At 34.8% G+C, this 24,611-nt stretch overlaps 1 protein-coding gene across 3 annotated transcripts in view; it reads right to left on the reverse strand.

Annotated features, from left to right (window-relative positions):
- The window catches only part of LOC100743377, a 173,743-nt gene that overhangs the window by 20,461 nt on the left and 128,671 nt on the right, over window positions 1-24,611 (reverse strand). For all 3 annotated transcript variants that reach the window (XM_012384591.3, XM_033320305.1, XM_033320306.1), the window contains 5 exons: window positions 23,494-23,599; window positions 20,750-22,514; window positions 8,525-9,662; window positions 5,466-5,570; window positions 3,926-4,051 (listed from right to left, as the gene is read on the reverse strand). In XM_012384591.3, the coding sequence (XP_012240014.1) occupies window positions 3,926-4,051; window positions 5,466-5,570; window positions 8,525-9,662; window positions 20,750-22,514; window positions 23,494-23,599 (3,240 nt within the window). The remainder of the gene's footprint in view (window positions 1-3,925; window positions 4,052-5,465; window positions 5,571-8,524; window positions 9,663-20,749; window positions 22,515-23,493; window positions 23,600-24,611) is intronic.

The raw sequence follows: 24,611 nt of genomic DNA on the forward strand, positions 1-24,611 counted from the left end.
TACTCGAGTATTCTGTAATTATAATACTTCATCACTCAAATATTCAGTGATATCAAAGTTACGTATTTAGAGTATTCTGTATTTTCGTACAACGTAGATATTTTGTAATTTAGATATGGCACAGTTTAAACTTTCAATCGTTTAAATATTTTATATCTGGAATATTCTATAGTTTTGTAATTTAAATATTCTCTAATTTAAATACTGCTCAATTTAAATGTCCCATAATTTCAATATTTTATACCTCGAATACTCGGTTAATTTTGTGATTTAAATATCCTGCGGTTTCAACATCCTGCAAACAATTTCAATCTTTAAAAATAAATTTCAGATAATTTAAAATATTTGGAAATAAATGTTTCAATAATTAAATAATTGGAAATAGATATTTTAATAAGTAATTTTAGTTTAATCAAAAGATTTCGTGGCCAATATAATTCGTAATTCAAATATTCTACACTTTTAATGTTTCACGATTTTTCATATTTATTTTAATTATTTTGTATTTCGTATCTTCGTAATTCATCAAAATTGTTAATTACATCCACAAAGAAGGCTATAATCAAATTTGATTTTATTTCCAGCGAAATTTATTTTCCAAATAATATTTAGTCGCTAGACAATTCTATATACCAATCGTTCGATCGATTTGAATTAGGCTTCCAAGTTTCCAAGGTCGCCAGAGGATAATAGATTACTGCAGAAGGTATGAAGGGACGAGAGACAGAGATTCAAGGACGATATGTTCCAGTTTATCTGACATTTCGAAATGTCTGCCTTCTGGGGTTGCCATTCGATGCAAATATCACTATCGAGATTTACTATTTAGCATGATTCCAAAGTGACAGAGCGAGATAATAATTGAGTTAATGAAATGTTTATTTCCGATAATTACTATAATTTTAACTCTTATCTCTCCAATATCGTAACAGAAAGTATTTCTTTTTTCTCGTCTAACTACTTTAATTATTTAGGTATTAATATTTGTTATGATTATATAGATCAGATTATTATACCTCTTCTATTCTATCGACACAGTATTTATTTTTTATTTTTAACTTATTTCGATTGCTTTGATGTATAGTATTAACAAAATCTAAAGAAATTTTAGAAATATTTTATTTCTAAAATATCAACATTTTTCAAACTTTTTAATGTTTCCCGTTTGTTCAATTTAGCTATAACAAAAGAGTGGACAATGCGAATACTTCAAAGAGAAAAGAAACGTATAAACAAACAATCAAACGATCGGAGTTAATCGAGTTGTTTGAAGGATTGGTGATTTCTTTTTCTCTTTTGTATGTCACTTACAGTTTGATTAGCTCGATGAAAAATTCTATGGTGCCTGTGATCGCCCATCAAACCAGCAGGTCGAAATAAATCGCGTAGATGAAATGTCAGAGACAACAGCGATCTCATTTTCATAAGTCACAGAGTTTGAAAATATTCATTTAATCGCTGTGTTTTATTTTTTAATTATCCGAGTCATTGACGAATCATTCTTCTCTTTTTTTTTTTTAATATATTCCAAGATTTTCTAAAAATATATTTGTCGTTCAAAATATCCTGAAATATGTGCTAGCTGTTTTAAATTTATATTTATAAAAACAATTCTTAAAATGTTATAAATTATCTTAATGATGTATTGCTATTAAGGAAGAACATATAAAAAATCTGATTCTTTTTTTAAATTTAACTCCTTCTCCAATTCGTTGATAATTGTCTGTTTGAATTTTAATTTCGGCTGAAATTTATTTTATGTGCAATCAATACATGCAATTTGCAACGTGCAATCTGTAAATTGCCATTAGCTCGTTTTGTGGCAACTACAACAATTTTCATTTAATAACTTTGTATTGTCACTACACTTTGTGCCGTTATATTTCTCATCATAAACCAAACGTGACAGTTTAAAAAACAATTTTTCCCACGTTCAAATAATAATATTTCAAATAAAAATATATTGCCATTTAAGAAGTCATCGGGAAAAGATTATGGAAAATTGTCGCCGTACATATTTTTCCTACCGTACGATGTTCGTTCCAACTGTTTTCCTCTCTTTTCGAAACAACAGGAATTAACAGCGAATTGTTCATTTCACATACATACATATTTCGACCTGTGTGTCGAAGCAATCCGACAGATTACAAGCGAAAACATGGCGCAAAATTGATTGCAAATCGTTGTACCTAGCTACAATTTTGTTTGAAATATTGTTAAAACAAATTTCGCAATTTCATCGCGTGAAAAATTTTGAATTTCTAACTAGCATCGAGAGAGCGAGCGGAATCTAATTTTAAACACGAAATTTCATTGCAAATATGTATAGGTTTCTAGTATGCGTGTTTCAGAAATGTTGCTTCATCAGACTTCTGTCTACGATATCGACACACCGAACACACTGCGGATTTTATTTCTCGTATTCAGGTATTTAAATTCAATTCCAAATATTGAAATTCAAATATTGGAATCAACAATTTCAAATCTAAATATTTAAATCTGTATGTCTGAACGTAAAGCTTTAGACGCAAAAGCTTTAATATTAATGAATTCAAAGATGCGAATTCAAATACTCAAAGTCGACATTCAAATGCCAACTATTCGAGTTGGAAATTAAATAATTAAAATTATTCGTGCCCGGTGTTCAAACCTAAAAATACTCAAATTCGAACATTTGTACTTAAATAGTCGAGATTCGAATACGCGTAAATTTATGCGTGACGAGGAATTATTGAAAAAGCTAATTTCGCGTATTTTCTCGCTGCAAGCGACATTCAATTCTGTCTGCGTCTCATACGTTTCTGCAAATGAGAAACGGAGAAAGCCATTAAGCGCCGAGAACAAAGTTCCGTTTTAAATCGAGCACGCGGCCACAATTCCTACATTTGCATACACGTGTCGGCTACCTGGAGGCGTTGACCAAATTTACAACGAGCGTGCAATAACATCGTGGATGCAATTTATTCTTCTACGAGTTTTCTCGCTCGCAAGCGCCATCGAACTTCAATGGCACTCGAAACGTGACAAGCAAACGAGCTACTTTCGCGTTTAAAACACGTAACAAGCGTGCTATGGTGGAAACAATGAAATAAAAGATGCGTTAAAAAGCAGCGGTGCACAGAAAATCTGTCGATAAACGAGGCGATGACGAATAAAATGTTAGAATCGAAGGATTGGTCGAGTGCTAGAAAAATTGATCGACTATTACGGATTCTGTCTGTTTTCGAAAAATCGGCTCATCTAAAATGAAGAACGTTCTTTTCGAATATAATCTAAAATATATTATAAAATATAATAGCCATTTCAAAGGTGATTTTATCGTGAGAAATCTGTAAAAACAACGAGGAACAAGCAAGCAGAGAATATTAAAAAATGTACAAAAATGAAATATACGTGTCGATATTCCACGTGTACTGTATCGAACATTGATTACTTCATAATAAAAGAGAAAATGATATATTGCTAGTGTGTGGTTATCTATGCAGTTGTTCGATTCTGAAGACTATGAAGAAGAAAGAAATAAAGAATTAATTTACATCGTTTGTTTATGCATATCAAGCGTAATTACGAAATACATCGTACAAGGTATTCCGCTTAAATTTTTCAGTTGAAATATTTCTGTCGTATTCTTCATATTTCATGAAGGAACTCTACGAAAGAAAACAATTATTCAATATAGTATATCTACGACTACAGCCGAGACAGAACTGCCATAGCGATAAAGAATAATGTAACTACATTGTAAAATTAACTTAAAAAGTTCAAATTGCCAATTATACACGCCAAGATCGTCTACAGTTCTATAGGAAAATCAAATTGTTAAATAATCAACGATAATGGATATGCAATGTGAGAAAATGCGGAGCAAATGAGGGTGGAAAGGAACGGGTGTACATCGATATTCCTGGTCGTGGCGAGGTCTCACCAGGTGCACCAGAGACTGGACGAGAAGGCAGACAGGATTTCCGGCGGCTTGGATGACCTCCACTGCTCGTTCATGAGTGCTATGTCGTAGGTCCACGCCATCGACCTCGATTATTCGATCTCCGATCTGAAAATAAACGAGAAAAAGAAGAAGCGCGTGTTAAATCCCTTTTTTTTTTTACGTCTATTTTCTGCAATTTTTCATATTTCGATCGGTCAACAGTCGTAATCTATACGTAACTGTAACGAATGTTTTTTTGCGAATAACAAAATTATTTATTGCAAATGAATTGTTTGGTAATGAGTCAATGGGGACATTGATGAAACAATGAAAAGTAATATTTTAAGAATATAGGCAGAGTATATGGAACATACAGGCTGTTGTAACAATATTTCAAGATAATTTAGTTTGTTTGAAGAGGTTTAATTTATAAGCCGAGAGAGGAAGTTTCTTTTTTTTTTTTTAGGAATAATTCAGTGAAAAGTGCTTGTGAGAGAAAGCTCGAGCGAAACAGAGTAGTAAGATAAAGAACCAGACCTTTTGAATTTTAAATTGTTATTATTATCTCTGTTTGTTTAATTTATGAGAAGTTACATTTACGAAGGGAGGAAGGAAATCTGTTTGAGAAAGAATTTAGCAGAAGTTCTTTTGATAAAGAAGACTCGAGAAAAAGAAGATGGTGTAATAAAAAGAAAAAAGAAAATGCGATAGCTTTTAATTGCAAATTTTTCTTATTATCATTTTCCTGCTGTATTTTATCTAGAAATATATTTCCTGTAAAATGTCGTATATATGAAAAAGGTGTGTTGAATATTAAAATAGAGATAACTGGAGCGTGATATTAAGTTCCATATAAGATAACAAAGAATGAAGGTTTATGGTTCAACCAGTTTCGCGGCTCCATTATTGGGTTGCCAGAGAAAGTTTTCTTCGTTCGTGACGAGAATTAGAAGAAACTTCATTCAATGTTTTCGATCTTAATTTTGAACGAAGCTTTGTTTTTTCAGCCTCTATTCACATATTGTTTCCTAAAGTCACATAAATTTGTTTTTTTAATAGCCATTCATCTGTATATTCTCGAAACAAATAATGGACGAATTCAATGTCAATGATTCTGAAGTCGCATAAACTGATTTTTAAATAGCGTCTCATTTGTATGTTCTTCGATTAAATGAAAGACCCATTATCAGAGATTCTGAATTTCTTGTATTTAAACAAAACTTACCACCATTTTTATTCAAATTAGAATTAATTTACGAATTTATTTTGGAAATAAATGCATGAATTTATTATTAGAATATTAAAGATTAAAGAATTTTTGCAAATAAATTTTTTAAATAGAAATTTCTTAAGGATATAATTAAACAAAAAATGAATAATTATGCAGCATAAAAGTTGAAATAGATTCGCGGTCAAGTCCATTGAATCTTCGAGTTTGTATTCTCGTGACCTGAACAGAATACCAAATTATTTCCTCCTTTCTTCTCCCATCGAACGTAAAACACACGCGTACAAATAGAATTCATGTCGCATACGTTACCTTCAACTCGCCGGTTCTTCCGGCCGGGCTGTTCGGCAAAACATTCTTTATGAATATCCCAGATATGTTCTGTGACTTACTAGAGCTGCCATTGTGCAGATCAACCTGTAAGAGAAGTTATTTTAAAATTGGAAAAATTGACTCGCTGATAGAAATTAATGTAACGATAGTTTTAAAGAACGATTGATTGATAACAGTAAATAAATAAATTAGCAAAAGAGTAATAGCAAATGTGATATAAAATCAGACAATAGTTAGTAGGATTATCTTCCAGGAAAATTATTATTCTTCTGGGAATGATAATTAAGGAAAAACGTAGTCGATCTTGTTATATTTCCTAATTCTCTTATTTCTTTCTCTGATCTCGCAAACGGAGAAGCACAGCAATCTTGTGATTTTATTAATGCCACTTCAGATTGTATTTTCTTAGAAGCTTTCATTGCGTAGTTCATAAAATTTCATAGTCTTTGTAAAATTTTATAGAAATTTTGCAAAACTCCAGATAAAATTTCCAGTAGTAAGAAATAAATTAATAAATATATTGAATTTCTATATTTTGTATAAATATATTGATTTTCTCAATGCGAAGTGGCGCGATGTGTGATTTAGCCCACCTGAATGAATAAGAAATCAAATAATTCACGAGACACAAATATTTAATCGATGTTTAAATTAAAAATTAAATTAAACTTTAAAAAAACAAAATCATTAGACTAAATGCTAGTTCAAACCAACTAGTTCAACCACGTTTATTAAAAAAAGAAAAATAAATAATAAAACATAGAATGTTAAAAATGATATTAGAACAAGAGTAGCATGTAATGCGAACGAAAGGTTACATTTGATGCAGTATCCGCTGAAGAAATTGTCTTGAACAGCTGGCCTTTGGCCTTTGGCCATGGTACAAGAAGTCTGTGCTTTGTCATATGCACATGGGAGCAACTATCTCCCTGAAATCGAGTTCTCTGACGTCCTAGCGCGAGGGAAAACAAATTCTCCAGGCCAACAGCCCACAGAATTCGTTCTGCAAAATTCTCTAGAAATTTGCCATCGTATGATATACATACGTTTCGTAGAATAAAATATTCTCCTCAAGATTATTACAATATAAACTTGGCAAAACGTAAGCTCGCTTTTAAGCGAATCGAACGTTTCTTTAAACATTAGCTTATCCGTAATTCTAAGTAAGTAGATCTTTTCAAATGAAATTCATTCGTTTGAAATCCATTTGAAAGTAAATTATCTTTTATCGAATCGCAACGTATGCACCTTAAAATTCACTCTTGGAAAGTGACGCTTAGAATAAATTGAAAGCAGCTATTCGATTACGTTACCCAGACACGGCTTGATATCTCGAAGCCATACGGTACACTAATGGACATACAGTAGTACGACTATACGCATAGTATAGAGCTTATGGCACTCGATTGAAATTATCAAGCAATGCCGCCGACATGGTACCATTAATTCGATCCACGACATCGTTAACTGAGCAATTAATACAGGCGGAAGAATTACGTTCATAATGGGCAAAGGTTCTATGTCAAGTAATATCGTAAGACAGAAATAATAGAATATGGAACGAAGATTGGAAAAAGGCTGCGTTCAATACGACGGAAACTAAGAAATCATTTTTAAATAAATTTACCGTCGAATAGAGATGGAGAAAGAAGGCTGTGTTTAATGTACATAATTACAAAGAAGAAAAGAATCAATTTTTAAGTAAAGTTACAGTTGATTTTTATAGTTTTTTTTTTATAGCTTGTACAAACGATTTGTTAATTTTTGAGAATTAAGGAATTATCGAAAAATTATGTTTATACGTAATATAATTAATACGAACGAAGAAATAAATTTTTGAATAAAACTGCAATAGTTGTTTCTATTTATATAAGTGATAAATAGTAAAGATAGTGTGTGTAAGTAATTAAGGATGTCGAATATGAAGATAATAAGAAAAGTATAAAACCTAAGTTAAAAATAAAATTTAAGTGGGAGATAAAAGTTCTGTCGTGAACTTGACAGCTCGGTTTATTTTAAAGTTACTTTGCAATCAAAGGCAAAGATCTAAATGAGCTGTTAAAAGCTGGTCTAAACGTACTTTTATTCGTTATAAAACAAGTAATAAAAATAAGTACGAGAGAGAATTCTTCATTTCTGCAAAACAGTTCATGAAATTTCATGTTTTAAAGAGAAGACATACTCCGATATTCTTGATTTATCACGAGCTTAAGTGTCTTCAACTTAATATGGTTAAAACAGAAACGCGAAATCTTTACTTGACACTTTTAGTTGAGTATCTGTAAACAAGATTAAATGAGCCTTTTATCTACAAAACCTACGAAATTATTACAGCGCGTTACTGAAATGTAGTTACCACATATATATCACATTCTAAAAACTCGCACTTTAAGTCGTTCTAAAAGAAAAATAAATTAAAAAGAACACCGTGCAGCAGAAACTACAAACGGCATCAAGGCCATGGAAAAATCATCTGTTACGACATAGAAACACGATCAACACTTTCATTTCACACTAAAATGATTCATACTAAGCTATTTTTAAATTGAATAAGGAAACAAAAGAAAAAGGAAACTCGCACATTAATCGTCGAAAAATGATAAAATGATCTATTACGTATACGATTAACACATTAATTACACCTTTAAAAATCCAAAATCTAAGCTAACCTAATTAGAGAAAAGGTAAACGCACACATTAAACATCGTGAAATAGTAAGGAAGATTATCCACTGCACATAAACTTCTACAGTTCAAATCTTAGTGCAAAAATCAGCTTCTGAAAACTTCCCGAAACTCCTCCGCATTAACCTACTTACTTTTAAACTATCCAGCAACAGAACCAAAAAGAGGGAATCCACATATAAACCATCTTCCAGAGCCTCACAAAAACCATTCACTCAAGCCTTCACACACAGAACCACATTTCCAATTGCACAAGCTTTTTCCCGTCCCAGTCACTGACAACAAACACACACGAGCAAGCCCTCTACTAAGAACTTTTATTTTTAACCAGCGGAACGTGTCCGCGTTACGCACCTTTCCACCAACGATGCTCAATCCCAAACTAGTTTTCGGCTCCCTGTAGATCTCCACGAGCCTCTCGGGTCCCCAATGCTTCGACCAACTCACGTTTCCCTCGTGATCTCTATGCGTGACCGTCATATCCACTCGTTCTTCAACGAACACCAGAGTAGGAATCCGAAGCTTGCAGGGTGAGCCGCAGCTGGACGATCCAGAACTCTCTGTCTTCTTCACGTCTTCCTTATTATCTGGCGATTCACTGACCACCTCTAGAAGCTCGTCATCGCTACACTGGATCGCCTTCGATTCCTGATAGGTCTGAACCTCGACTTCCTTTCGTGGACTCCTCAGAGATTTGCCCTGGTCGTACAGCAGAGCTAGGCTCTCTGTTGACTTATCAAGACTCGATGGAATGTCCTCAGGAATACACTGAATACTCTTAGACTCTTTGACGTAGCTCTTCTCAGATCTAGAGGGACTATCGAAGGAGTCTAATATTCTGTACAAGCTACCTAATTCGTCCAAACAACACTGAACACTTTTGCTCTCCCCTTGGGTCTGGGTCTGAACTTCTCTTCTAGGACTCTGATAGTATTTTCTAGTCAAATGGAAAGGAATCTCCTTGGACACTTCCGAAGGACTGACGATACTCTGTTCCGGACTGCACTGGGTGCTCTTTGTCTCCTGCTCTGTCTGAGTCTCGGCGTCGCGTTTCTCTTTCAGCGAGTACTGGGTCTCCTTGAAGTTATGCTCCGATTCCTCGACGCTTCTGTCGAACTGCTGACTCGGCCAACTGTCTGGCGCTGATCTCAGAAGGCTCTCCAAAGACGCAGAGAGTAATAGATGCTCGGACTGGCTTTCCAGAGTTTGACTCTGGTATTCCAGGGAATGTTCCTTGCTGATTAGGCTGCTGTCGTCTTCCGGCCTGAAGGAGACCGTTTCCTCCAGCAGCGGACGTCTCTGCTGCCAGAGTGTTCTGTCATAATCTCTGGTTTCTGGTCTCCAGTCGAATTCTCGTTGATCCGCTTGGTCCTCGTACTGGAGATTCGCGAGATCCTCCTGATTCGCACCTTCGAGAAGCTTCGTTGGAGGAAGCTCGACTTCCTGGTCCGCTGTTAGTCTCGAATCGTCCTCGGATTCTGACTCTACCGACCTTAACAGAGGAAACGTGAGTGAGAAAAAGAGGCGGCGTAACGAGGGAAAAGAGTCAAATGGTGGGGAGGACTAATGAAGCGGATGGTTTTAGCCGCTTAATGAGCGAGCGGCTTCTTCTTGCCAGACGGGTGAAGAAACTGGAGGAATTTGCTGCAAACGATGAATGCAAGGATCTTCCGCGGTGACCCATTAATTAAGCCGATGGTGCGATTGTTTGCATAAATTAATTGATCTAAAGTGTGTGAAGTGAATGAATTTCGAATGGGCGGAACAATTAGAGGATGTTTATACATTTATTATGCGAATAATCATGGTTACGTTCTTTCAGTCATTTTTGATCTAATCAGTAGATTGAAATAAAAAAAAAGGAATTATATTCATTAACATCTTAATTAAACTATTCGTACTGTTACTTAAGAATAAAATAAACAAATGTAAAGTTTTCTTATTATTTTATGAAATTATTCAATTATTCATTCGTATACGTTTTTAACGTAAATACATACAAAGCAAAGATCTAGCAATTTATTATACTTTGTAATCATTTCGCGCTGAAACAATAAAACAATGCGAACTGTTCCTCGATATTGCTTATGAAATTGTATCACTCACAAATGTTATAAAGTTTATATGCAAATGGACGATAAAGCTCCCTACAGAGAAATCCCATATAACGAAATTTATGGATTAATAAAAAAAAGGCGCAGTTTTATATTTAGGGCATACGCTCGTTCGAGGTTAAATTAAAAAGTTTCGTTAGCTAGCCAGTTCTCCTTCCCGTTATGCATATCTAAATCCACTATAACAGTTGCTTTCCAAAAGTTCCACGATTTTTCTAACAATAATAAGTAATTATTACTATACACTTTTTTGATTAAACTAATCTTCAACAAGTTTTCGCGCGAAATGTCTTTGCTTGAAGAGAAAAGTTGGAAATGTAATAATAAAAATATCCAAGAGCGAAGCATAAATCTTGAGAAGTTTGAATCCTCCACATCTTTCAAGTTAATCGCGACCTGTCTAGAAATATCTTTCATTCTTCTTGTTTTGTTAAATTGATCAAAATATGAAAACCAATCAAATGTAAAATCCTATGTAATGTAATTTTCGTTGAAAGTTACGCGTACGTACACGCAATATGCTTGTTTTCTCTTCAAATCGAAATTAAGTATTGCGAAATAATTTCAAAAGTAGCTTATTCAATTTTTCTTAACGTTTTTTATGGCAACAATTTTCTATATCAATTTCTCTCGTATTAATTTTTAATCTAAAATAAATCGTAATCAGAATTTATAGAATGTCATTTGTTTATAGACACAGAGACACGTGTCTGTTCTTACAGCTGAAAATATCCCTTGTATTTGATACTATTTTGTATATTTTTGCAGCGTGTTTTGATACTGACATGAAAAATAACTTTACGTAATACTTCGACATAAATTTTATTTTTAGAACAGAGACTCCAATATTAAATACGTGCTTTGTCAGCTGTCATTCATTCTGCTAATTATAAAACACACATAAATGACATGATATTTTAAAAAATAAACATCCATATTCCGAACATGTTATAAAGCGCTGTAACGTTCAACCTCAAAAATCCTGTTGCGAAACTATAAATCCTGGAGCGTATAAAATCTCCATTCTATCATCCGTCACAAATGTCCAAATATTTATGACAAATATTTATTACATCGCACATCAAATTTATTATTTATGTAACAGTGATCAGAAACGCGAAGACTTGTTACAAAAATTATATATCGAAAAGTTCGAAACATCCGAATCTTACATACTGTCAGAATGTGCAATGCACGAAACTAAAAGCCCAGGTTTCTTCTCTACACCCGATATTCAAAACTAAAACCATATATTTTACTTTACTATACTCTATACAAAGGGTTGTTCCAAAAATTACATACGTCCACGCCATAAACTCGTTAAAAAACTGTAAAAAAAAGAGCACCTCAATCTTACGCGCTATCGTAAAACGCATAAAACCGAAGCTGAACAGGCAGATTTCTTGATCGCGTGGAATATCGAGAATTGAAAGGGCTGGACGTTGAAAATCTATAAAATATTTCAACCAGTCGCCTCATTAAATATATCGGAGCATTGTAGCCTTTGGCGTGTCGTAAATTTACAACAAAAGAACTCGTGACCGGTCGTATAATTCCTCGTTACGACGTCTTCCTACGACTTCGAACAGCCGATTCACACGAATAAGACCGCTTAATATGGTCGCGGCTGTGTATCGGTCACGTTTGCATCACATATAATTCTTATATAATGGCGTCTGAATGCGGTGGACATGGTCTAACAATAACATTAGGCCGTCGTATGAGTTCTTTATTAGGTCGATTTCATCGATATATTGCCAGAAATCTTGCAACTTGCGGAAGAAGAAGCTCCTTTCTTGGTATAATCGATGATGAATGAGGCGAGGAAGAGAAAAGGCGATGGCGTTTCGTCTATATTGACTTGATAGTTTGCATGAAAAATGAACGCTGTTTAGGTCACGTCACTATTATCGCGCGTAACTTGCATATATTATGATTACACTGCGGACTTTTATGCATTTATGGAAAACTTGGAGATGCAAGAATGCAATGTACATAATATGCAAAAATACAACGTACATAATATGCAAAAATACAACGTACGTAACGTGTAAAATTGCAGTGTACATAATACGCAGAAATGCAATGTGTGCAACAACATTGTAAGAATAAAATGCACATAATACGCAAAAATACAACGTACACGACGTGTAAAAATGCAGTGTGCATAATATTAGAAAATACGTGGAATATCGAAAATATAGTAACCATTCTAATATTTATCATATTGCAATGTATAAAACAATTGTGTAATATTTAATAGATAAAACGATATTCATTTATCCAAGTTCCATTATATTCTTTAATTATGTTTAATTACAGTTTCTCGAATAAACGTATTATTGATAAAATATATATCTGAATTATTATGAAATTGCATAATTGGATGAATTACATTTGCTTGCTATTGCACACATGCTTCAGAAAATCATCTTACGTTTGAATGTATGAAGTTAGCTTGTTTAGGTCCTGAACACATCATATTTTACGCTTGAAGTTTATACCTAGTACAAGTACTTTATTTATAGCAAAGGGTCGTAAAGTTTACGTTGGATAAATTTTAGACGTGATACAGCATTCTTTCATTCCGACTAACTAATAGTTATTCTTTTTTTAATGATTCTTACTCACTGCAGAACTATTGTTTTATTGTAAAAGCTGTTGTAAGAATTCATAAGCAAAATTTAAAATTAGAAACATATTTCGTTTTGATAAATTATTTAATAAACTATTCAATAGTATAGGTATTAAGGGATTCTTATTCACTGCAGAACTGTTGTTTTATTGTAAAAGCTATTGTAAGAATTCATAAGCAAAATTTAAGATTAGAAATATATTTCGTTTTGATAAATTATTTAATAAACTATTTCATAGTATAGGTATTAAGGGTTTTGGAAATAATAATTATAACTATTGTGCATTAACTTGAGTGGCAGACGAACGATTCATTTTCGAAGGAATTAAAAGCATCTTCGAAGTCCGAATCTCACAATGATCGATTTATCGATGATACCTAGTCAGAGTAAGAAAATATCACGATCGATTTTTCTTACCGGGGAAAATTACATCACCCACGAGGTGTGATTATTTTTATATCGTTGAATGTGTTTTCTCGCATTTCGTTGCTATTACGAAGATAAAGATACAAAAGGGAAAAACTATGTACGAACTATTGGAAGCATAAGATTGAATAATTCATACAAATAGGAGGTAATTAAATTTGTATGTAGGAAACGTGAACAATAGCACAACGATAAATTGAAATTTGCAAATAAAAGTAAACAGAAAAATAAACATATTTTTAAATAACATAATCGATATAGTTTGTCATAAATTATGATATGAATTATAAATGTTAAAAGTTTCAAGCATAAATATTATAATTATTACCTTAAATGATCTCTTTCACAAAATTAAGAGAATTATTATAAAAAAGGAACAATATAAATTTTGTGGGCATCGTATAATAAAAAATTTCTAGAAAAATTATCATTTTTATAATACCTGTGTAAAAATTGTCCAAATTAATTTATTAATATTTTTTCTCAAAACAAAATTAATGAATTTCTGAAGGTTTCGTCAAATAAATTCTAATATTGACTCGTCAACTCTTCCAAGAAAATACGCTAAATAACAACCTTCGATCGTTCTTTCCTTTAGTCAAGTCACGTGACTTCCACCCTCACTAATCAGAATACAAAAATCACTACTTTTTTCTTTTGCAACCCCTTCCAAAACAACGTAAAATTGTGCAAACGTGATTTGAATATCGAACCAATGCTTGTCAGACAGAACGCGGAAGAGGCAACGCACAAGAAGAACTCTTACAAAAGTATTCTCGTGGCTTTCCTCTTATCCAATCATTATTCCAGCTAATAACGGAACCTCGATACATTCTCCTATAAATTCTACTGAAAGCATCGAGGTTCCAAGAAGTTGGAATAATTCCAAATTCAACTGCGTCGAATGATTGGAAAAATACAAATGAAAACATTAAAACTCGTGCAAATGTTACGATATTTGGGACATTTTAGAAACTTTTGAAAGTTAATAACGTTTCTGATTTTAAAAAGCTATCCAGAAGTATAGAAATTTTTGTAAATGTTTCGAAGATTTTGCGAACATTGTTGAAGTGTCTTTAATGATTTGACAATATATTGGGTTGTAACAATTTTTTGTAACAGGAAATTTTCAATTTTTAACGGATCATATCTCATTGTATTCCGGAGAAATACGTAAAAGCGAAGAAATTAAAATAACATATTGCAAAGAAAAGTTGCAATTTAGAAATATATAAAACGACTAAAATATTATATATATAAATAATAAATCGTTTGAATTTCACACAATAAAATTTAGTGAAAGAAATTTTTATCAAAAATTCTTGAATATCTATAATTTCAGAAACCTCGACACTCTTTAAATATGGTAAATTTTTTTCGAGTTCCCAGAAAATTTCCAAGTCTTCGTGTTTCGAATGTTTCAGAAATCTTGAAAATATTTGAACTTAAATAATTCAGAATTGAAGTAAACGGAAGAAAAATTCTGTTTCCACGTACGTAATAAATCAGGAATTTTTCTTCATTTTTAAACGAAAAGATTTCCTAAATGGAAAGAAAATATTCTATTCATAAACATTCACAGTCTCAAAATATTTGAATCTTTTGAAAACTTCCAAGTTGCTAATTTGAAGCCACCACCTTGCGAGTTTGCAAACATTTTCTCTACTAAACAATTCCAAGAATCAATTCCACTCTCACCAACCCCCTGCCACGCTCACAATCTCAATTTGTCACGTATCTGAAAATTTCTCCGGCCATTTCTTCGGGATAAAACAATTGAAGTAAAATAAGAAACACAGAACCGTTTCAAACATATCGAAAACTTGAAACACTTATTCGTTTTATTCTTCGTTGTATTAAATTTCCTGCTGATTGCACTTTCATCGATTACACTTTCATACTAATTCCACTTCTGTTCGTAAAACTTAATTTCAAGACTTCTCTGTTTTAATCGTAATTTATAAAATGTTTGAAATAGATTTCAGCAGTAGGTTCGTTCGTTGTGATTATTATTCATTCATTCATCAATTAATCATTCCACTGTGACGATATGTTAATAACAAGTGAGTAAAAAAGGTAAGAAAGAAACATTTTACATAAAAATGGAAAAATAAATTAATATTAACAATGTTCCTGATAATACATGAGTAAAGGATATGAATTTGTCAACATAGTAAAATTAATAAATCACTTACTATCCTTGTGCTACTCTTCTGCAAAAAATATCTCTTCAATTCTAATCATATCAGGATACTATAAATATTTATTTTCTAAAATTTCATCAAAATCCATGAAAAAGTCCCAATATAAATTAAGATTTGCAATAAATTACATTTTTTGAACACTACTATTACAAACAACACCAATGTTCAATCCAATTATATGCTGGAAAACTAAATCGCAAATCAAAATTCCTAAATGGCCCGAAATTTATAAAAAATTAGAAGCAACCTTTTCAAAACTCTGTTCGATAAAACCCTAAATTTAACAACTTGATGCAGAAATAAAAGATAAAATGGTAACGCTAATATCTCGCCAACTACTTTTTGCTAAACTTAATTGAAATTCTTAATTGCCGAAAAATTAAATTTGGAAAGGAAGCCATAATCAGCGACCAAACTTTTCAAAACTCTGTTCAACAAAATCCAACGCAAACGAAACACCAAATTAATCTTCTCTGTCCTAAACAACTCGGCATAAAAATAAAAAGGAAATCAATATCCCATCCAACTCGACCCTAAGATAAAAGAAAACTTGTACAATTTCCAAATGCCCAAAAGTTCACAAGAGAAAAAGAAAATCACGATCGACTGATCGAACTTTCCGAACATCAGCACAAGTCAAACTCCAAATTGATCTTCTCTCTCCTAAACCGCCCAATGCAAAAATAAAAAGATGAAGAAAATACGGGAAGAGGAAATCGATTATTTAAAAAAAGAGTGCGCGAAACGAAACAAAAAGAACGAGCTACCTCTCACGTTCGTCCGCGGTGCCAAGGTGTTCACTGTCGCGTCCCGCTGCGTCACTGCAAACTGGCTTACTCTGATCTAATAAACAACGCACTCCTCTCCGCGTGTACTACGCTCGAGAAACGTGGCGTTACACGCGCGCGTCTGACGCTCTCCAAACAACGTCACATACTCTTCTCACATACATTTGTACACACGCACGCACACACACACACACACATACATACACATATGCACGTACATAAATCTAGCACTTACACGAATTAAGTTCACGCGGACACGTACGTAAGAATTTTTAGAAGTTTCTTTTTTTCTGAAAACTATCGGTTTCTTTGTTTCGTACAAGTCGAGAGGCTACACGAGACTGCGGAGAGCAGAGTCGAGGCGGTCAGAATCGCGACTAATCGCGAGCAACCACCTCCAGGAGCGTTCTCCTGCGAGTGCATGCACACGCAGACTCGTTACTGTTATATGTCTGCCTTGTGTATACATATAGGCGTGTCGGTGTGTAAGTGCGAACGCGCGAGTCCACGCGAGTTACGAAGGTTTTGCGATCGCGTGGGAGGAAGTAGCGACGAGCTTCGCTGCCGCAGAGTTTCCCGTCTCTGTTTCCTAGATTCTGCCTCTTCCGCGTCTCACTTTAACGCGTAGTTGCGTCTACAGCCAATAGGGTGGATAGGAAGAAGCTTTTGGGGATGTTTTTCCTAGGGGATGTTAACTCTTTTACGCGCTATTTCGCGTCTACGTGGTATCGTCATGGAGTAATTAAATAATAGATAATACTGTTTGCCGAGTTGGTAAATAGTAGATTTCTTGGGTTTTGGTAAAGCTATTTGGGGACTACTTTTAGTGTATTATATACAGAATGGAGTGGAAGAAGTTCTTGAGGATGTTTTTCTTGGGGGATGTTAAACATTTCATGTGCAATCTTGCGTCTGAATAATATCATAGTTTAATTGATTGTAAAGCTATTAAGTACTAGATGCCTTTGATTTTTGCTGAAATTATTTTGGCCTTAAGTTTTGGTATGTGGTGTGATTTTTTTTTTTTTTTTAATATCAGAAGGAACATGTTTTTGTTATTAAGAATTGTTACAAGTAGAATGCTTCGCTGTTGTTGAAGTAAGATTCGGTTCCGCAGAGGTTGATTCTTATGCAAATTCGTATTTTTGTAAACCTAATTAAGGAAATAAAATCTCAGAAGAAATGTATTTCCTCTGCCGAATATTATAACAAGCACACTCTGGGTATTTTGGCTATTTTTGCGTAATATGTACAATTTATGGATTCTAGCGATTTTAAATTTCCTACGAATGCATAAAGGTCCGCAGTCTATTGATCAGCAGACCGTGGATTTTTATGCAATTTCAACGTGCGGTTTGAAGGATTTATTTTAGACATCGAGAACGCAGATACGAGCTTAATTTCGTCCCGTCCTTTTCTCTATGCAGTCTGTTAAGAGGGTGGGTTTCTTTTAATTCGCTTTAGTTTAATTACGAAGAGATCTCGGCTAGGATTAACGTAAGAAATAGACATTCGCGATTCTATTTTTCGACGTATTTTTCAAAATATCCAAATGTTGAGTATATCGTCATTTTTTCTACCACTGACGAATAAGCATTTCGTTATAAGTTTCTGACTTACTTTCAGAGAAAGACACATTTTCAAGGAAACCAACCGTTGGTTTTCTGAATTTTCATGCGGCGTGCAATATACTAAAAGCAAATGATAATACTAAGAATATGTAGGACTCGTATAACATTTATAATAGATAGAAGTCTTTTCGAGGGCAAATAGAATTCGTATAACATTCACAAGTTCCAAGTCACGTAGATCGTTAGTGACCTGCGACAGGAACCGAAAATAAAATTTTCACGAGACAGAGAAGCATACTTCGACTTAGTTTCTCGACAAAGCGCTTATAAGAGAATACTATAGTTTCAAGAACAGCTACTTATCTACGAGTAAGTATTTTACTATGCGTTCCGAATTTTCTTCTCAAATTTTCGTGTCCGTCAATTTTGTCCTAAATTTATTTTATCACGTTAATAGGCGTATTAATTCGAAGATGATTTAGAAAACCTACCGTGTAAACGGATATCTGTTATGTTATTTAATTGCAATTTTTTCAAGCCCCTTTTGTAATATGCATAGACAAGATTGAAAAATCTGTTAATATGTATCTCTTTTTAGCAACAAACAAAATTCGTAGGATAAGCATATTAATTGGATTATCAGTGAACTATGGTAGGAACCCAACATAAAATTTTCACATGGCAAAGGAAGATACTTATCGACGCATCTTCCTTAACAAAATATGTATGAAAGCGGCAGACTACTATACCAAAAATTTATTAGCACTACAGTTTTTCTATAAACGAAGTTATGTCAAGCCTCGAATAAATTATCTACTTTGGTATATGCAAATAAAAATATTGAAAGTGTATTTATAATACAAATATAAGATATAAAACAAACATTGAGAAACAAAACATTCATTTCGGATCATACAGACCCAAGAACAGCGTAATTCATGTAAACGAACATCTTTCTACTTTTTCTTTTTTTTTAATTATTCAACCCTTCTTTCACGAATATCCTGCATAAAAATACTTCGACCGAGAATAGCTATACGATAAAACAGAGAAAGGTTTCATCACTCTGTTTCTTGTCTTTGTCTTCTCGTTTGATGACGTCGCCACGGGCGTCTTGCTTCTTCCTTTCGCGTTATTATTCCTATTCACTCGTTCTTATCTTTTATCGTCTGGTTTTGTGCCGTTTCGTTCCTCGCTACGATTTTCCCCCTCTTCAGCGCCATCTTTTCACATTTATATTCGCGTTCGGTTGCTGCAACCGACTCTGGTCTGCTCCTTTAACCCACTTTCCTGCCTTTTCTCACTGCTTTTTCCGCTACCTGCCTTTGCCACTTCTTTCTGACGTTTCGTTTTTGGTTTGTTGAATCTTTCATACGGCAAAAACGGTGGAAAGGGGCGTGTCGCGATTAAATTGGAAATCGCAGGCTTGAAGTATTAATAGTCGCCAGGTAGCTTGGTTTGTTCGACGACGTTAATTGTTTCAAAGGTTTCTGTAATTAAATGTTATGCCTGCACGGATTTTGAAAAATTGTGTTTCATCCGTTTCGGCATTTCTTAATTGGGTTTTCTGTTTCAGGATTCGTTGACTATATTTCGTCCGTTTTGCCGTTCTCTTTGATCGTATTTCGTTAACTGTCTTAAATTAAATTTTGTTAGCTGTATTTCAACTGTTCTGACGTTTTTCAATCGCATATATGCATTTTGCTCGTTTCAGGATTTTTTAAATTCCTCAATGAATTTGTATTTAATGGAATAAATTGTAATCAAGGAATTAGAAAATATCGCAGAACAATTTGAAAAATAAAAGAGACAAAAGACAACGAGATAACTATCGTAAGAATACCGAGATATCGAACGTAGTTAACGAAAATAATTAATTCGCAGGTCTGTTTTAACCGCTCACGATCGATTGGCGAAGGGAGACAGGAACAAACGAAAAAAGAAAAAAAAAATGGTAAAACAAAGAAAGGGGTGGCGGCTATAGAATTTTCGGGTCGCGAAACACTGTGTGGTATTCTATACGACCTAGATTTTCAACCAATTGTGCGCATTTCGCGGGATTCCTACGGTCACTCGCGTAATCCATTCGACTGGCTGCACGGAAAATAACATTGTATACATTAATCGACGTTCGAAGCCTTTTTCAGGATGCCACGAATCGTGGAGAGAACTTTCGGTTTTCAAGATCACCGCCGGTAATTAGCTTCGTCCAATTATTTATTATCTCTTTCGATCAGAAACGGATAGACGACTTGGAAAAATAAACTGAAGAGGTGTATTCCCAAAGGAGTGGATATTCGCCAATTTAGAAGTCAGTATATGAATAGAAATGCAATTGATTATTTCCAACATTAACCGGTTAATTCTATTAATGGAAAGCTTCTACAAAAGCTTTTAAGAATTTGATAAAAGTAGTTTGACGACTGTGATTATAACTAACTAGATCTGATATTGATTTTAGGATTTCAGGATTTAAGCTCATAAAACGGCTCGTAAAAGTATTTGCACACTTATCATAAAAATTTTTTATGGATATACTGCGCGTTTAAATGAAACGTTGAAATTTATATTAGCATATATGCGATGAGACAGATATATTGGTAAAATTTGACATCCATCCGGAGAAATATATTTATTGCAAACATCATGTTTAGTAGAAAATTAACATTAACGCGAATAGGACAGCTTATGTCCCATAAATGCCTCAACACTTTCGCAGCTTGTATCCTCGAACATTCGCTGCTTAAACAAGCACGTTGAAATATAAAAAATCGCTCAACATTAAAAAATTTCTCTATAATTAAAAAAAGGAAGAAACTCCTAATTTCTTTTTCACTTACCTCCTAATTATCTTCTCCACGCCAAAATCCACCAAACTATCTCGATCATCATCCACGTTCCTCCTCCTCTCGATAGCCGCATGCTCCAACAAAATCGTGAGTTCGGGTTGATCCGGTTGTGCCAATGTACCAATCATAAATCCATCACGTTCTTTCATCTTCGTCACTTTGAATCCCGGCCTTTTTGAACCTTCGCTCCTTGTCCTGTTCAATCTTCTGTCCCTCTTCTCTCCATCCACCATTTCCTCTTCGTCCCCAACTTCAGACACTTTCGACAGGTCCAACAAAATTTCCGTCTTGATGTTCCTCTCAGAAATTTTATTCTCCTCGCTGCTCTCGGCCAAAGCGTTCTCAGACGTGGACTTGGCCAAACTGATCAGCTGTAGATGCGACATGTTCACTGTTTCCGGCGATGGAACCCTTCCCGTCCTCACTCTCACCGAGTCAGAGACCACAGCCACTTCCGGCGGCGAATGTATTTCAATTTTCATCGCTTCGTCCACTCTGTTCGCGGCTGCTTCCTCAGCAGTGATTATTCTAGCCTTCACCAACTGAACCTCCGGAAGAATTCCATCGATCTGTTCACTGGTATCCTCGAAGAATATCTCTTCAACGTTTTCCTGTATCCTAACCTCTTTCTTCGTGTCGTCCAACAGAGATTCCCTGGAAGATTCCCTGGAAAACGCTCTGGGTTTCTTTCTCATCGAACTTCGACGTTTAGTGGCGGGTACCTCTGCCTCAGGACTTGTCACGGATGGTTTAATCTCTTCGACACCTGCTGCTGGTTTCTCAGGTGTCGCCACTGTCACTTTAATCGACGCGGAGAACTGTTTCTCCGACTCGATAGAGGATGGAGTCTTTACTTGCTCTTCAGGTCTTCTTATACTCTTCGTTCTTATTAATAGCTCGTCTTTCGAGGTTTCAGGTTGGACTTCCTGGGCCTCTATAATACTGGATGGACGCGTGATTCGTTGTTCTCTGTAATCACCAGGTGCCTGGACGTCGGTCTCAGGTTCGCTGACCGGGATCACCTCCGAGTAAGTGAGCACACTGTGCTTCGTTAAAAATTCTGTCACTCGTTCTATACATTCTTGCTCTCTGAGACTTTTCCTTTCTTCTCTTGATCTGATCACCGCTCCTTCCGTGTCTTTTCGCCTTCTGGGCTCATCTATTTCGGTTCTAGAAACTTCCGAAACAGGTTCCTCCACTTCGTCTATTTTTCTTCTGGAAGATCTTCGATCTTGTTCTTTCCTCTTGAAAACTTTCTTCTTCGCGCCTCTTTCAGCTACGTCTGTTTTGCTTAACGCGTCTCTGGACGTGGACAGTCGTTCTTGCGAGTCCATTCGTCTCAAGGTCCTTCTTCTTTCGGCGTCTGCACGCCTTTCTGTGGAGGTCGATGGCTGAGCTGCGCTTTCAGGCACTTTTTGACACGGTTCTTCCAGTTCTATCACTGGCTCTCGTTTTAACTTCACTTTCGGTGTTGCCTTCTCCACGCCGGTCGTTATTTCCTGATTGTACTTTATGGCTAGCTTCTTGCTGAGTGGCGTGGCGTTGCTGTCAATGATGATCACGTCTTTTTCGTCTAACGGACTCGTTGGTTTGAAATCGTGCACGTCGACTTCGATGGTTTTTAGAGGTTTGTCTAGCTGGCCAGGTTTCGGAGGATGTTTCGTTGGACTGCAGGTAGGTGTGATGGGCGATGCGTCCTTCCAGTGATCTTCTTCTTCTTCGGATTCTGGTTTGTCCATTGACAGTTCTGTTACTCCTGCAGAGTGAAAATAATAACGATTACAGTGGTTTGTTTTGCGACGAAACGGTGTTTGGGGATTTTTTGAAGACTCTTCGTTACGTTTAGTTCCTGGAAAAGAGTTAAGTTTTAAAAGCTCATTTAGATAAAATGAAAATCTTTTTATTCTTTTCAGTAAAATTTTCAGTGATTTTTCAGGCAAAATGTAAGTGAGAATTTTGTACAGATTCATTGCTGGTTGTGCTCAATGTTCATGGGAGTTGAAGTTGCAAAAATTATTACTATATGTAATAATTTGTTCTAACAAATTAAAATGTGGAATATTTTGTTCCAAGCGAACGAGAATTTTTTTTGAAGATACTCCTTGATAGTTGTGCTTCAGTTTTATGACAATTTAGATGAGATATTTTTCTTTTTTTAACAAGTTGCGAAATTAACAGCAATAAGGTTGGACAATTTGCATGGAAATATTAGTTCCCTTTCTTTGTGAAATAAAAATATTTCGATATGAACAAGTTTCAAATAATTATCGTGCCATTAGTAATTGTTGATATTATCATGTACGAGTGTCAATGAGCACGATAATCTTTTTAATTATGTTATGAGCTATACTCGTAACTTACTGCCGACTATTATCGCAAACGTATTCTTCAGATCATCCAACTTGTTTCTCGAAACTCAGTGAACCAAAACTGACTGATTTGAACTAGTACTGCGCAACTACTATCAGAGATCTTTACCATTGACACGTATAATGTATCTAACCAAACAAAAACTAGATAAGATATTTACACTTGACTCGCTTTCACGCGCCAAGAAATTCTGTACACAATATTGACACACACATAGTGATCAATAAAATGGAAACCTTAAGAGCTTTCAACTAACGGTTGATCGTTCTTCGTCATTGCGTACTTCCAAAAATAAGAAAAATTCCTCAGAAAAAAAGAAAGAAAAAAAAAAAGAAGAAGAAAAAGTCGATCGACATGAAGAATACCTGATCTGGACGAGAGGAAGTCCTCGAGCTCGGCTGCGTGATTTGTCGTTTCGCTTTCGTTGGGGAAGCTTTTGCTGCGTCTTACGGGGCAAATCGGTGGCACCCTCTGCCGTAGGATCGGCCATCGGGACATACAAAAGAACCGAGAAAATAATCAGACAATTAATGCCATCGTCAGTGTCTATCGACAAACGGTCCTCTATTCTCGCGCATATAAAACAGTGGAAGAAAACGCGCGGGAGATCAGAGAAGCGGTTCCAGACAAAATGCTACTTCGAGAATGGAATATAAATACAGTTTAGCTAGCTCGAAACACGTGGTCATTTTGTGGGTGAAACGAGAGAGAAGTTTGGAGTTAGAGCTGCTGCCAATGATTAATTTCAAAGTCGATTTGATTAAGTTTGAAGAGTTGGTTAAACCGATGACACGTAAAGAAAGTGGAAAGATCAAAGTGATGATAGTTTATTAAATGAGATTGATTTTTCTTTGATATTTCGTTATTTTTATGTTTGATATTTTTCTGATTTATCAGACCATCGAGTTTTTATGGCGATAATTATTTTACTAACTCGTAATCAGTAAATTTATCGTATACACGGTAAAACTAACTCAAATTACACGTTTACTACAATTATACGTTTATATATATGTTTCAATTTCTTTTTTTATTTTGTTACATAATTATCGTTTGTATGATTCTCGACATTGCAAAATACAAACAAAACGTGTCAACGTTCGTCGCAGAAACATTCGAAAGTACAGAAAATTCAGTGAATTAGGAAAGTATACGGAGCATTCAGTAGAAGCGGACCGTCTCTGGTCAGACGCGCTACGATAAAAGCATCTCCATCAATTGATTGTTTAATTTATTATCTTACGATGATGTTATACACTATTGGAAATTAATATACGATCATTGGCAGCATCCGAAGTCGAAAGCAGAGAATACGAAGTCAGTGGAGCAGTAGATCTGGAAGTTATTATACAGACAGTCTTGGATATTTACGCAGTGTGAAGAGAGTCAGAACAAAGCGCAATTTGAAAACATTTATGGAAAAATTTCTAACTACTATTTACATCGCTATTTTCACTACGCTATCTTTTCAACCCCCCCCCCC

Source organism: Bombus impatiens, unplaced genomic scaffold, assembly GCF_000188095.3.
Source record: "Bombus impatiens unplaced genomic scaffold, BIMP_2.2 scf_0264, whole genome shotgun sequence".
In the NCBI taxonomy this organism is placed as follows: Eukaryota; Metazoa; Arthropoda; class Insecta; order Hymenoptera; family Apidae; genus Bombus; species Bombus impatiens.